This window comes from Acipenser ruthenus, chromosome 23 (assembly GCF_902713425.1).
Source record: "Acipenser ruthenus chromosome 23, fAciRut3.2 maternal haplotype, whole genome shotgun sequence".
Lineage (NCBI taxonomy): Eukaryota > Metazoa > Chordata > Actinopteri > Acipenseriformes > Acipenseridae > Acipenser > Acipenser ruthenus.
Genome location: NC_081211.1, coordinates 26,056,415 through 26,070,811, shown reverse-complemented (window position 1 = coordinate 26,070,811; position 14,397 = coordinate 26,056,415). Strand labels below are relative to the sequence as shown.

At 41.0% G+C, this 14,397-nt stretch overlaps 1 protein-coding gene across 4 annotated transcripts in view; it reads left to right on the top strand.

The window, feature by feature from the left end:
* The window catches only part of LOC117412907 (protein Jade-1-like), a 44,707-nt gene extending 31,927 nt beyond the window's left edge, over positions 1-12,780 (top strand). For all 4 annotated transcript variants that reach the window (XM_058996997.1, XM_058996996.1, XM_058996999.1 and 1 more), the window contains 3 exons: positions 550-667; positions 5,499-5,624; positions 7,380-12,780. In XM_058996997.1, coding sequence (XP_058852980.1) covers positions 550-667; positions 5,499-5,624; positions 7,380-8,194 — 1,059 coding nt within the window. In that variant the 3' untranslated portion in view covers positions 8,195-12,780. The remainder of the gene's footprint in view (positions 1-549; positions 668-5,498; positions 5,625-7,379) is intronic.
* Positions 12,781-14,397: the final 1,617 nt, after the last annotated feature.

Sequence of the window (14,397 nt, the reverse complement as noted above, 5' to 3'; positions counted from 1 at the left end):
AAAGCCTTGACAGGTTAGTGGGCCAGTGCACTTAAGAGACACGATCCCCTCGAGCTGATGATAATATTAATGGCACCACGCCACATCTCAGACCTCAAATACAGACCTTTCCAAACAAGCACTCACCATCACAGGCTCTAACCATTATTTTACTCTGTTGTAACCGAAATTAAGATTTACCTGAATGCTGATTTATTTCCCCCTTGTTCAAACGACATGAAAACCATTAGCGGTCCCCCAAGTGTTACAGATGATCTGCTCGCCACGCCATCATTGTAGGAGATCTTGTGAATTTAAAGACCGCTCTTCATTTTTCACAGTTAATCTGATTTATAGAAATGTATATATATATAAGTCATATATAAGTGTATTCAGAAAACCTTCTACACTTATTCATGTGAAACCCAATAATACATCACGAGCAGGTACTACCTCTTTATGAAAAATGAAGCAAGCCCATGCGAGATTTATAACCTGAAAGAAACGATGTATGCATTTGTGTATTGAAAGGAATTAAGCAGGTTTTGTATTTATCCACTTTCCCGATAGGTTCGGAACCTGTGTTACATGGTGACGAGAAGAGAGAAAATGAAGCACTCCCTCTGCCATCTCCAAGAAAAGGTATTCCACCTCCAAATCCAGCTGATTGAGGAGGACTTGGCAAGAGGTAAGGATCTATCCAGAGGCAGGAACCGTGTGCTTTAGAAACACTTTGCCCTCTCTCAGTCTTAATCTTCAGTCTCTGTCCCAGGCTGCCAGGCCAGGCAGTGGAGAGAGACATGCTAGTTTCTTTGTGCCCCTCTTGATTGATACGGCCGTAGTTTAGCTTTGTTTCCACTGCCTGGCGCCCCCTGGCTACGGCTGCCCATGGCAACAAAACCGGGTGTTTCCACGGCTCGCCCGAGCAGCTGGACGGCTATCCAGACAGGGTTTGTATCTCATACTCAATGTAGCCAAACTGGCTACAAAGGAAGTGCGTCATCATGTAGCCAGGCGGTGCGTGTGGAGAAGAAACCGGCAGGGAAATCACTGCCATTGTGGCTGATTTCCTTTCCTATAGGTAGCACGCATATGACATTTTCTTTATTGTTTTTCTTTAAGCTTTATTGTATTCACTGAAAGTTAAATTCAACAATGTTCATCCTGCTTCGGCACACAAGACAAACGTCTGAAGTCGCATGACTTTTTTTTGACAAAACATGGCTGTTTTGTTTGTTTCATACAAAACCCAGCACGATCCCATGTCATCCTCTTGTGCGTTCAATATGTCAGCTAAGCGTCAGTCTTCTCAAAACAACACAAACTACAGTATGAACTTGGATGTTTTTAATTCAGATCCATGTGTTGTACAGCGTAGCATTTTTGCAGTCAGGTGATTTCCTACAGGTCAGGTGAGTCTGTTCAGTTAAAAGTTTTGGTTATGGATCCACCAGAATGACAGATTCTAAATACGACAAGGGAGTCGCCACCAAATGGGCAGGAATTTGAGAAAGAAAAGGGGTCAGAGAAAACAGTAATGTACTTGCAATCTAATGCTTTGGGAATATCGCCTCTTGTGTTTTTATACCCTAGCATCCAAGCACACTGCCAGCAGTCCATCGCTTGTGACCTGGCTTTAAACCCTGTTGAGCTGAGGGCAGGGGCAGAGCATCAGGATTTATAAAGTACTCCTGACAGACGAGTGAATTAACAACCCCGAGCTCCATTACACTTGGATACAGTGTGCTGAAGCCACAGTGTCGGCTAATGTAAGCACTGAGCAGCACTAATTCAGCTGTGTTACAGCAAATTGGTGCAGGAAGTCAGCAAGTTTTCAAAAATGACACTGGACTCTCAACACTTTAAGGTTGGTCAATCTAAAGAAAATGAAGTGTGTGTTATTCTGGTTAAGCTATTAAGCCATAGTGATCTTCAGTGGTTATGGTTATTGTATTTTGACACATGTGTAACCCATTGTAGTACCATGTCAGTACCAGTTTGGGTTTCTTAAGGATATCAGGTATTCTATTACTATTCTAGTGGTATTTTTCAAACTATTTTAAAGCAGAAAACAAGGTCATTAATTCATTTTGTCTTTAAATAATTCCGATTCAGAGCGTTCTCTATTCCTCCCAAGGTTAAAAGGATGTTTGTTTATCTGGGCTTAGATTAGGAAGAAAGTGCTGAAACAGTTGAATTCCACCAAAGATTCATTGGGATGGCACAGTGTAAACGGAGCTGAGATTTCAGGTTAGCTTGCGACTGCCGCGTTCATCATTCTCCAGCAAGCTCCTGACACCCGGATGCTTTGCCAGAGTTGCTGCAGCAGCATTTCCTCTGTCTGAGGCTGTGCCACGCTGCACTAAATGACTGTATCTATTCAGAGATGCAAATTGAGGTTTGCGGAGGGACAGCCCGGTAATAATACTTGAAACGGTGAATTCATCGAGCAGGAGAGCTGCTTAGAATGAGAAGGGCAGGAATGTTTTTTTAAAAATTGTTTTATTAACCATGCTGCTCAGATCAAGGATTTAAGTGTAACTCTTTCATGACACAGGCATTTTCAATGCACAGAAAGTTCACACACAAATTAATGTTTCATCTGTGGCCTGCTACGTAAACCACATACACTTCCTGTCCTACCAGGCTTCTGGATAGTGTCCTGATTTTAAAAGTATGACTGATTATGATTGAAATAATATAGTGGACTAGTAAAAGTAATCTAACATTGCTGACAGCATTGCCCCTGGTGGTGTGGAGCTGTAGTGTGTGACACTGTCCTTCACTCAGCTTTATGCACTTTAAGAAACAAAACTAAATGCAAATCTATATAATGGATACCATGCCAAAAGTGTGGTAATGCAGTAGCACACAGAGAGGTATGGTAAATCATGGCAAATGAACCAGAATAAATGATTGATTTGTAACCCCTAACCCATACTCTTATGTAACTGTACTGTTCAGAATACTGCATAACAACATGTGGCGGAGTGTCCCGCCCCTATTTATTATTATTTGTATTTTTGTTTGCGGCGCGGATAAAAGCGCTGCGTCTTTTGTTATTGTTTTTTATATTTATATTTAAAAACCCCGTGAGGATGCATGACTGATCAGCTACTGATTAACTAGCTGACAGTCATGCATCCTTACCAAACGCGTGCAGACTGTGGCCGAGGGGTAATAAGATAATTAACAGCTAGTTAACCCCTCGGCCAGAGTATAAGAACCTGCAGCTGTGCGTGCTGCAGGGTGGGGGTGTACAGAGAGGAGGTACGGGGAGATAGAGAGGAGACAGAATATAACAATTGCTAAAACGTGCTGGATTAGCCAGCACAACACTTACTTGTTTGTCTGTTTATTCGTTTGGCCCTCGTGCCCTTTGGTTTCAGTTTTGTTGTTTGTTTAAATATTTTATTTTTGTTTTGTTTGTTAATAAAATCACCTGAACGCCGTTGCGTTCAGCTTCACCCGCCCATCCATTGTTTTGATTCAGTTACTTCCTGGTCCGTGACGTCACCACACCTCACCACTGCAAGCCAGCCTGCCACACAACAGAAGACCTTTTAACATTGATATCCGTTTCTCAGTTTCATCTCTTTGGGATTTAAGTCAGGTACCCCGGGGGCATGCAAGAGCTTTCTCTTATGAATTTTGTTCTCGGTATGAATGTGTAACAAGGTACAGGATAAAGCCTTTTTAAAAAGCTGCCACCTTTATTGTTACTAGGTAGCAGAGGATACGTGATACAGTTGTTGCTTGCATTTGGAGTTCAAATGAAAAAAATTAATCATGTACTTCAAAGACATTTCCCCAGGCAATACATTCTGGAGGAAGCTAGAAACTAGTTTAAAAAAGCAAGAATGAGCTGATTAAACCTACTGTTCATCAACCAAGCTTTTGACTGCCTTCTTACATGCGAGTGTAGTGCACAGATTCGTCTGAATTAAAAGAGGTTTAGACACTTGCTCTGATGTCAGGGACACAGACCATGTCAATGACGCGCATGGTGTGCATGTGAATGACTCATGATGGGAATATACTTACTGCTGTTGCTCACGTATCACTTTCATTTCAATTTGGGGTCATTTCTTTCGACGTATTGCTGTGTTCCCTTCTGCACGGTATTATTATCTTGTCACGCAATAACTGAAGCCCGAATGGCTTGCCAAGCACTTGCATAATCTGGGGTCATATGGAGGCAGTGTCTGAAACGCTCTGCTCGGTGCTCAGTGACTATATGCAAACGTGGTTTCTAGCCTCTGTACTGTAGAAGCACAAGTGACAATGTCATTGGATGCGTTTTAAATTTTGCAGCTTGGCTTGAATGAGCGGCAGGATGTGCTGTCCTCGAAAGCTGCTCTGTGTTATTCTGGTCTGTCATCTGTTACAGGCGTTTTAATCTCTCTGCCTGAGCACAGTGCTCTGTGGGAGTGTATTCAGCACACAGCAGACTTGCTGCAGACCTCTGTAGTAATAACCCCAGAGCACCCTCCCTGTGTGCTCCCTGACCACGCTGGGGGAGCCCACATCTGTTCTCTTGACACTTATATTTGAATTGCCTAAGAAAGTGATGGGCCCTGGTATCAGTGGTATCAAAATACTGTCAGGCACTTGAAAACCTATCTGGTAAGGGTAATGACACAACACGTACTGAACAGAACAGGAATGCTGCCTGTGTCCAGTGAAGAAATTCCATTGTTGCCCTAGTGAAAGCACTGATTACATTTCTAAGCTATTTTAAAACTTAACCCTGTGCACATACAGTATTTTTTGATACAGTGTTGTGCACACAGGTGGAATTACCATCTAATCTTGAAATATACAGTAGGAGAGCTGATTAGGCAGAGAAGGATAGAAATAGTTTTTTTCTATTAAGCCTGCTAGTCGGATTAACGATGTGACAGTAACTCCTTCTTGACCCAATGCATTTGAACATCACTTCATATTATATGTCTTGATGTGTATCAGGATGTTGTTCAGACAATCCAAACCTACTCAGTACCCTGTGTCTTGATTTGCAGGAATAAGAACGAAACATACATTTAATTGCTATACAGTTGATATTATTTGTTTTGGAGCAAGTTGTTTTAATACCATATTATAAAACGGTCTTGGTACTGGTCACACAGATGTACCGTTCGCGGTTTGTGTAAATGTGTTTCTTGATGAGATTGTATCCCGTTCCACTGTGAGAAACCCCATCCTCTTTACAGTCTGTGACCATCTCCAGAGTACTAAATCAAGCAAGGAGGCTGCACTGCGCTCAATACAAAGCGGCCGGTGATGAGAGGAGAGTGCCTTTGCATTCTGTATTAGCCCCTCAATATTGCGCTGTGCTTGTTAAGCGACGATCTTGTTCCCAGAGTGCCCTGAACCTGTCTGGAGAAGCTGCTCTTGACTGTGACCTCCTGACCCCTTCTCAAGTCGTTAGATGACATTCTCTAATAGCTCCTTCTCAAACCTGGCACTTCATTACTAGGTAATTTACTGGGAAGCCCTGTGTGCCTTCTGTTTTCCAGAGAAAGCAGGGAAAGGAGGGAAAGCAGCGAAAGGCAGGCAGAGCGAAGCGAGAGGACGGAGGAAGTGCAGCCCGGAGAAAAAGGAGAGGTGGAAACCAGAGAATGGATCCTTGCTGAAACAGCTGGGTGAGTTCTTGCACACTTTTTTTATGTGTGTATTCATTTTTTGCATCGAATTCAATATTAAGCCAACTGTTAAGCTGAGTGAACACAAAGCCATTTTGTGGCTTGGAATTTGGTTTTAGAAGTTTAGGTTTCAGGCCACGGCATGGCACACCAGGGGAGACTGGGGGTTTGATACAGCAAAGTTGCCTCAATCTAGGTCTTCTGGTCTCCTGGAACCAGGTTTCATGCCACTGTTCCTGAAAAGGTGGCTTTGTGTTTCCTCGGCTTTAGAAGAGGGAGTTTTGTTTTTCATTGTATCTGTCTAGCTGCTGTGATAAGTTTTTGCCGAGGTACAAGCCCACGCCATGTACTGCTGTCAAAGCCCTGACAATCATATAGCGGAGTCTTACTTCGAGCGACTCGGTTCACTAATGGACGTTCTGACTGAAGGAGACCCTTCGGGAGAGTTTGATCATTAATAAGAGCAATTAGAACGTGAAGCCCCTTTCAGAGTGGCGAGTGGGAGGAAGTGAACAGTACAGAAATGTAAGGCTATTAAATTTATTTTAAAATTGCGGTCTTGTAATTGTACACAGCTTGGTTCAAACTGATACTCTTTTAGTAAATATCAATGTGATGAAAGAGAAAAACAGAACTTGGCCTTTGAAATATGAAACCGCCCGTCCTCCCACACATTCTGTTGTTTTGTGTTAAGCCTGAGCTATTTATACAGGTCAACTGAGAAGCCTTCATGTAAATGTCGCCACCTCATTGTTGTTGTGAAGCAGGTATCCTGTAGTTGCCAAGGATACAGCATGCAACCAGGAACAGCCAGGGTCACTGCACTCATCATTCCCAAACAAAAGAAAGAAATCGCTCTGAATGAATCCTAACCTGCAGCTTTTTGATGCTTAACAATGACAAAACCTGGCATGTTACCATGAATGGAATTCCACACTCTGTGTTCTGTTGTGCAGTTATATGGTCTGAATGTGGAGCCGTAGCTTACAGGACTGACTGATCAGGAGGTGAAATTCATATCCAGACACCTACTCTGCCTGCCAGACACTTCAGCTGTGCTGCGTCATGGAAACGACACGGCGGATTACCTCACCACAATGAGATTTTTTTTTGTGTGTGTGTGTGTGTTACTTAATTGAGCATAGGCCGTTGCGCTGCAGGTTTTGTTAGGTTGCAGGTTTATCCTGCAGAACACTGTCACTGTCAAGTGACAGGAGATGAGTTTTCTCTATAGCGTGATGCCCAAATTCTGTCGGCATTCTTTATTTTTTTTTGTAAACCCAGGGGGTTGTATTTGATCAATCTAAACAGTATCTTAATGCCTCTTCTACTTTGAAAGCTTTTCATTTGTACAGTGCAGTGGCCCGTTTTTTATGTTTGCAAATTTAAGGGGGGGGGATGTTACACGGCTATATAAAAATATTTTTGAATTTTTAAAGCTTGATTGAAATAGTCAAATAAAAGGGTCTTGTTTGTTTCAGCGAAGCTCATTTTAAGAAGTAATTAAACAATTAATATCAATTATGTGTGTGTGGGTGTGTGAAATCTCGGTGTACATTTCTGCAAGCGGGGGCTCACCAAACCACCAATTTGTTCTATTCAGACATTAATAACGTTGGTGCTTGGTTGCTTTACATGCAGAAGTTGATAACAATGTATTATTAACATCAGTCATATCCCACATTTTAGGGAAAGTTCACTACATGCCTGACTTGCTCCTCTTTTCCCAACTTTTTAAATCTGTTTCTGTTATAGGTTTGTCCAAGACTTTTCCCATTGACGAAGCGCTCTTCAACAGCTGGCTGGCGCAGTCAGTGCAGATCACCACGGAGGACATGCTGAGCCAGTGGTCCCTCCACGACCGACACGAGGAGAAGACAGGCAGCCTGCTCTCTGACCAACTCCTGCAGGGCGAGGAAAGCCTGCTCAGCCTTATGATGGACCACTCCATGAGTTCCACTTGGAAGACGCCCCAGGTAGGCAGGAGAGCCAAGGGGAAGCCCAGGGGGAAGAGTCGCAAGACCTCCTCCTCCTCCTCCTCCAGGGACCCTGAGGAGGCAGGGACCCAGGAAAAGAGGGCCTCAAAAAGAGCTTCAAACCACACTGAGAGACCCAAATCCTCCAAGACAGTCCACCATCACCATTACCACCACCGGAGGAACAGTGTGTCCAAGCAGGATCCCAGCAGGAAAGGCTCTCCCCAGCCTCCCGTTTCCAAAATGGATTCCTGTCACATTTCGGAGGAGAGGAGCCACTGGGTAGACCGCAAGGAGCCAGCCCAGGAGCCCAAGTACCCAGTCAAAGTGCCTGAGGCGGTCAGCGCCCCCAAGACTGTGGTGAGGTTCAGGTTACCGAAACAGGGTAAGTCAAAGTCAAAAGCCTGCAGCCAGGACCAGGGCGACGGCACTGAGCACATAGAGAAGGACAGCTTTGACAACGAGACTGACGGCTATTACTCAGACGCGGAAATGAGTGACTCTGACACGCAATCCAGCAACGGGAGAATGCGTCTCGGGCAGCTGCATTCAGGAACCGAGGACCTCGTCAGAAGAAGCGTTTTGGCATCTTAAAAAAACAGCGTGGAAGCAAAGTTTGAACCCAGTACAAACTGCCATTTCTTTTGTTTTAGCCAGTTGTCATAGTTTAGTATGGATTTCTTTCCAAACATAAATCAATACATTTCAAGGTTACAAATGCTGTTGCCTTCCTTTTTCACAATGGAAACGGATAAACATTTCAAATGTTTGCTACATCGGTTAAAAAGATGTTAATGGCTACTTGTTAAGAAGTAAAGCCTGTGTGTTACGAGGGATAACACACATGCATGTACTTTATATGTAAGTCATTGTAATGTTGAAGTATCAGCTAGACTAGCCTTGTGTTTTAGCCTCTTACGGCTACTGTTGCCAGTATTACCTGCTTGTGCGGGGATTAATAAACTAGGGGCATTACCAGCTGTCATACTTCCTTGATACTGACCTAAAATGTATGTGATTGGTCCTTGTTTTTCAACAAACGTCTTAAGTAAATAGCAAGTAAGGTAACTGATTTAAAAGTGATTTTTAAAAAAGCACAAGTGGTTTCAGGGGAGTCTTACATCCCCACCAATGGCATAGGAAAGACTTTTTAATTCTTCCATTCAACGTTTTAAATATTGCTTCACGCTTAGACCAATCAACACACAGTATAGAGGGCTCTATTCATAACAGTCTTGTGACAGTATGTTCTTTTTTTGGGGGTGGGGTTGAAATCACTTTATAATTTCTTGGCATTTGGATCTAGTTAACAGAAGAGATGCACAGCAGTACAAAAAAGAAACTGAGAGAAAATCAGATGCGTTTCAATGAGACGTCTTTGCCACTGTCTTGACGTAGTGCTAAACAACATGGACTTTCTCATTGAAATATTTCTTTTTGGTGCTGCTGTGTTTACCTCCTGATTGAATGTTTAAGACATGCATGTTTAGGCTCTACGCTGCTTTTTAAATTGATTCCTTTGAACAACCTTGAAAATACATGGTAGTTAATGAGGTTTTAAAATGCTATGGTACTGATACCATGAGGTATTAAAATGCTATGGTATGGTGTGATGGTACTTTAAACACTTCAAGAATCATGTGTAAGATACTTAACACCTAGTTGCTTCTTTTATTTTTAAATGCCAAATGCACTACTGACGATGTATGAAGAAAAAAAAAAAAATACCAGTGAATCAATAAAGTAACTAGGTATTAGCACTGCCTGATTTTGCAGGCTAATGAGAAAAAAAACCCCCCTGATATTCCTGAAACTGTTAACGACAGTCTGTAAATAATACAAAGCCTGGCCACCATATTAGGACCTGCATGCCCAAATAAGTTTGGCATCGCCCTGGCTTGTCCCTTGATAATAATGCTGTGCTTGTGCCATGCTGGCGATGGCTAGAGGATAATGCCCCCATCCACCGTGCCAGAGCCCAGCATCTATGATCACAACGATCCCCGGATCTCAATGTTTGGGATGAATCTCAACAGAGGGCGCCCCACTCAATATTATGTACAGAGCCTAATAGAGTGGCCAGGCAGTGTACATGCATACTAAATGGTATTGAACCTTTGTGAATAGGGCCTCTTGTCACTCGTTTAACCAGTCACAGTAATACCAGTAAGAATCCAAACACAAAACCCTGTCAATTGTATTGCCTGGTCTTTTAATGAGGAGCATTTTCTATCAGAGTGGTCCACAGTATTTACTCAGGGGTAAAAAAAAAAAAGAAGAGAATATTTATTCTGTGGCTTTTCTGTGAATACACTGTTCGAGTCCTGACTACTGCTGAGGTTGTTGCTCAGTAACTTAAACTTTTATTTTAATTTTATAAATGCCAAAGAACAGTCTGAAAATGTGGCACTAATGGGAACTCAAACTGTCTTATGTCCACAGTGATAGGAATACAATTGGGACTAGTGGATTATAAGAAATGATGACATTTTCAGTTAGTTGGGTGCCTTGTGTTCCACACAGTGTCGCAAAAACAGCACTGTCTGAAAACGAATCCTACACAGTAATAATCTTTAGCTTGTACAAAATGTTTTTGCCCCCCAGTCGTGGTCAAAATAGCCAAATTCTGCTAAATATTAGAGCCAGCCACTACTATCCAAGGTGAAAGATTATCTATCCTCTGTGCTCTGTGCAGTTAACGGATTTTGACAAACAGGTCTTTTGTTTTCATTAAATGTGCCCCCTTTGCTGTTGTCTGTGACAGATTTTGAATGACAGCACATACTAAGTGCTTTGTAACTTTCAAACTGGGTTTTTAAAAACAGTTCTCAAAGGTCAAGTATTTGGCTATTCCCCCATAATGGGCCTAAGCAGTTTAAACACAAACATGGTTTAAATATGGCTGAATTGTTTTACAGTGATTGCGATTTGTTATAATCTACAAAACTGCTGACAGCAAGGCAATAAATGGAGTTCTCCGCTTTGGAAACTATTACCATTGACAAACTTGGAATTAGTGTTGGTGGTGCAGATCTGACCTCTCAGCTGCCAGTGCAGAGACATCTGTCGGCAATTCGAAGTGTATTAATGCGACGATGGGAATGAATGGTCATTCACAGTACTGTTCAGTAACACCAAGGGACTATTTGTTGGCGGGGTTTATTGCCAAAGCGCCGTTACAAACACAAAACAAATACTTCAAAGGATTTCCCTCGCTGTGTTAGCTGGTTTAATCCTCTAGGGTTTGAACCCAGGTTATAGTCGACAACTGATTCCTGGTTTTGTATGCACCTACCAGAATGTATAATACAGTACTAGCAACCAGTTTTCTGTAACAGGTGTTGTAGGCTTTAGTGACCAGTAAATATAATGGAATGCTCAAATATAATTAAACATACTGCATCTGTACCGGAGCTTGCTTCAGTGTGCTTCAGTTGAAAAACTAAAATGGTTTAAAAAAAATAAAAAATAAAAAAATAATAAAATTCAACAAACCTCTGCTTTTAGCTTCTGTGTTCTGCATACCGAGTCCATAGTCTTTTTAGTACAGGAGGATCAAAGGGGCAAACTTAAAGGACAAATAATGACAAGCACATGTTCTGTAACACGACTATTCCTGTAGTCTATCCCAGATGAAAGAACAGGTTTTCAACAGCGGAACATCATATTTATTTCAAAAATACAACAAACAATGTAGAGTAATCAGATGATGAATCTGATAACCTAATTTTGCTCTCTGATTTGTTGACCACCCAAAAAGGGGTGGGCGTGCTGGTGTTCAAGATATTAAAAATATCTCAGACTTTCAGGCAAGTTTGCAAACTCTCTTTAGATTATAGAGTTAAAATGCAGCTCCTAACAGGTTTAGAGATTTCTCTTCAAACACCTGAGATCTGTAGGAAGCCGTCACTAAAGGCACTTTTGTGCACAGGGGCATGTGAAATTAAAAACGTGCAAGCAAAACCTTTTTTTGTTCATTTATCTGTGACCGGCTAATAATGTGAAGGATCCGAGTAAACCCATTCCTGTTGGACAGCGTCAGTTCTCTTGTCTTGGACCCTTGTCTTCGTACGTCCACATTTCTCGTCCGTCTCCTAGATTTTGATTGAGACTACACATATTGCTTGCAGGTTAAAAAAAAAAAGAAAGAAATTAGAGAAAACAAAAGCACAAAACAAGTCACTCCAAAGACATCAGGCTTCTACTGGATCTTTAAATCTTCCATTTGCAGTTACCACGAGCTAGCTTGAGGTGTTCACCGCTTCACTGGGTTATACAACAAAGATCAGTACAACAGCGGTGTTACACAATCACACACACACACACAATCACATACACAATCACACACACAATCACATACTCACACAATCACACACACACTCACACATACTCACACAATCACACACAATCTCACAATCACACACACACAGTCACACACACATACTCACAATCACACATACACACTCAGTCACAGTCACACACACACAATCACACACATATACACAGTCACACACATACTCAGTCACGCACACGTAGTCACACACACATACTCAGTCACACACACACACACACAATCACACACATACACACTCAGTCACACACTCACACACACTCACACAGTCACACACACACATACTCAAGTGCTTATTTGTCCTTTTAAGCTTGCTGTCCTTTTTTCTGCCGCGTACACACTCTGAAACATTACTGCTCTCCGTCAGTTACTGATACAGTAATAAGAATGTTGCAGAAGTTTTTTCCTTCTGTGTTCTTTGTTTCAAAGAATGTTGTGCCATTTGTTAATAGCAAAGAGAAATATTGAAAATATATTAAAAGAAGAGCTATTTTAAATTATTTTTGTTGGCTTTTTTTGGGGGGGCGCGATATTTATTTTCTTGTATTAGGATCTTTGTAGAAAACGAAACAAAAAAAAAATGTATTTTCCATTAGTGCAGAAACCTATTTTTTTTTCCTTTTTTGTACATTTTTCATGTTAAGCAATCTTTTAAAGCAATATGATGTACAAGAAGGTGTTTTATGTGACTAGCTGCATGCTGTTTCTGTCGCCTTGTACTGGCTGCATCCACCATCGTTCCTCACCTGACATGGAGGACATGGGCTGTTGCATAATAATCCTAGGTGTGGTTGACCATTGCAGTCAATAAAGCAGTGCTTTCTGTGTATCCATGTCTCACTCTTGATTTGTGTGGCCTTGTTCTTTACCCCAATACTGAACTGTGTGTCGGACTAAACCTGCCGCGTTCCATTCACAATCACTGACTGCTAATCCTTTTCAGTGACGGAGCCTCTATCAATTACCCTTACAATGACTTCAAAGAAGTATAATCTATCTATCTGTCTATCTATCTATCTATCTATCTATCTATCTATACACACAGACAAACAGCTATGGCCAAATGTTTTGCATCACCTACAATTTTAGGATTTAGACATAAAAAAAAAAAAAAAAAAAAAAAATGTTTTTGATCTTTTATTTAACATCATGTAATCAAAGAAACAACAAAATGATACCTCAAAAGTCTACCGGAAGCCATACTAGTAGTACAGTATTTTATGTTATATTTCAAAATCTCACATTTTTTCGATTTTTGTCTGTTTTATATAAAGTAGATGGAAAACTACAAAGCGGTATGTAATTCAATATGTTAACGTAACATGATGCAGCAAGTTTCATTCGATTTTATGAAGCTAAATTAGTTCATTCTATAGGGTGATGCAAAACTTTTGGCCGTAGCTATGTGTGTATGTGTATATAACGTGCAGTTATTCAATGTTGAAATTGGTAAAAACATGTCTGCATCAGCTTTTTTTTGTTATTCAGTACTTTGAAGTCGCCATACGATGACTGCATCATCATTTCAATTTGATTCCGGCCCATGTTAAATTTGAATGTATACCAAATCTGATTTAGTGTCTGCTTCTTACATTCTTCCAAATTTGAGCCCTTCTACTGTATGTCTATGTGTTCAGCTCCCTGTTTCTTTTAAAACACGAGGATGCAGTTGATATATATGCTGTATATACATTGTGGTAATTATAAAGACGCATGAGCCAGGGCAAGCGTGTAATAATGGCATCTATGCTGAGCATCTGCTGGGCACAGGATGTCATGTGGGGTCCTTATACCTGCTGCACAGGAAGAGGATACATAGGGCCATATTCCTGTGTCATTGATGGTTTAAAGACTGAAATAAATAACTTGTGAAGTGTATCTATTTAATGATAAGTTAGGGGTTGTGTTAAACTGATAGAAACAATCTTCTGTATAAAAAATGTCTTAAGCAGATCATTATCATAACTGTGTTTCCCCCCACCTAGAAACATCTTACAGTTTCAAAGAGCCTTTTTATTTGCTTTGTGAAGGACAGTAGAATTTGGTTTGCTTCTCTGCACTAAAACATATCAAGAAGTAAACTGTCTGCAAAAGATAATGCAACCCTATATTTAATTTGACATTATTATCAGCCACTTCTTTCCTGCTAATAGTATTTGGCAGTATTCTGTAGACCAATATTACTGTTTGTTAATAGTTGAGAGGCTGTCTAGTTCTGTAACTAGAAATGTAAAGTGTGATATTTTGAATAACCTTTTTATTAAACCAACATAAGCTTTAAAACTCATGTGCCTTTTAAACCGATAGAGAACATTATATCTGTGAACATGTTTACAGATGCTTTCAAAATGACATTCACTGGTAACATCCAAATCTATCGCAGTGTGTTAATTCAGACAGTTCATTAATTTGTCTGCAGCACAGTGTAATAAAGCTTTAATACCAC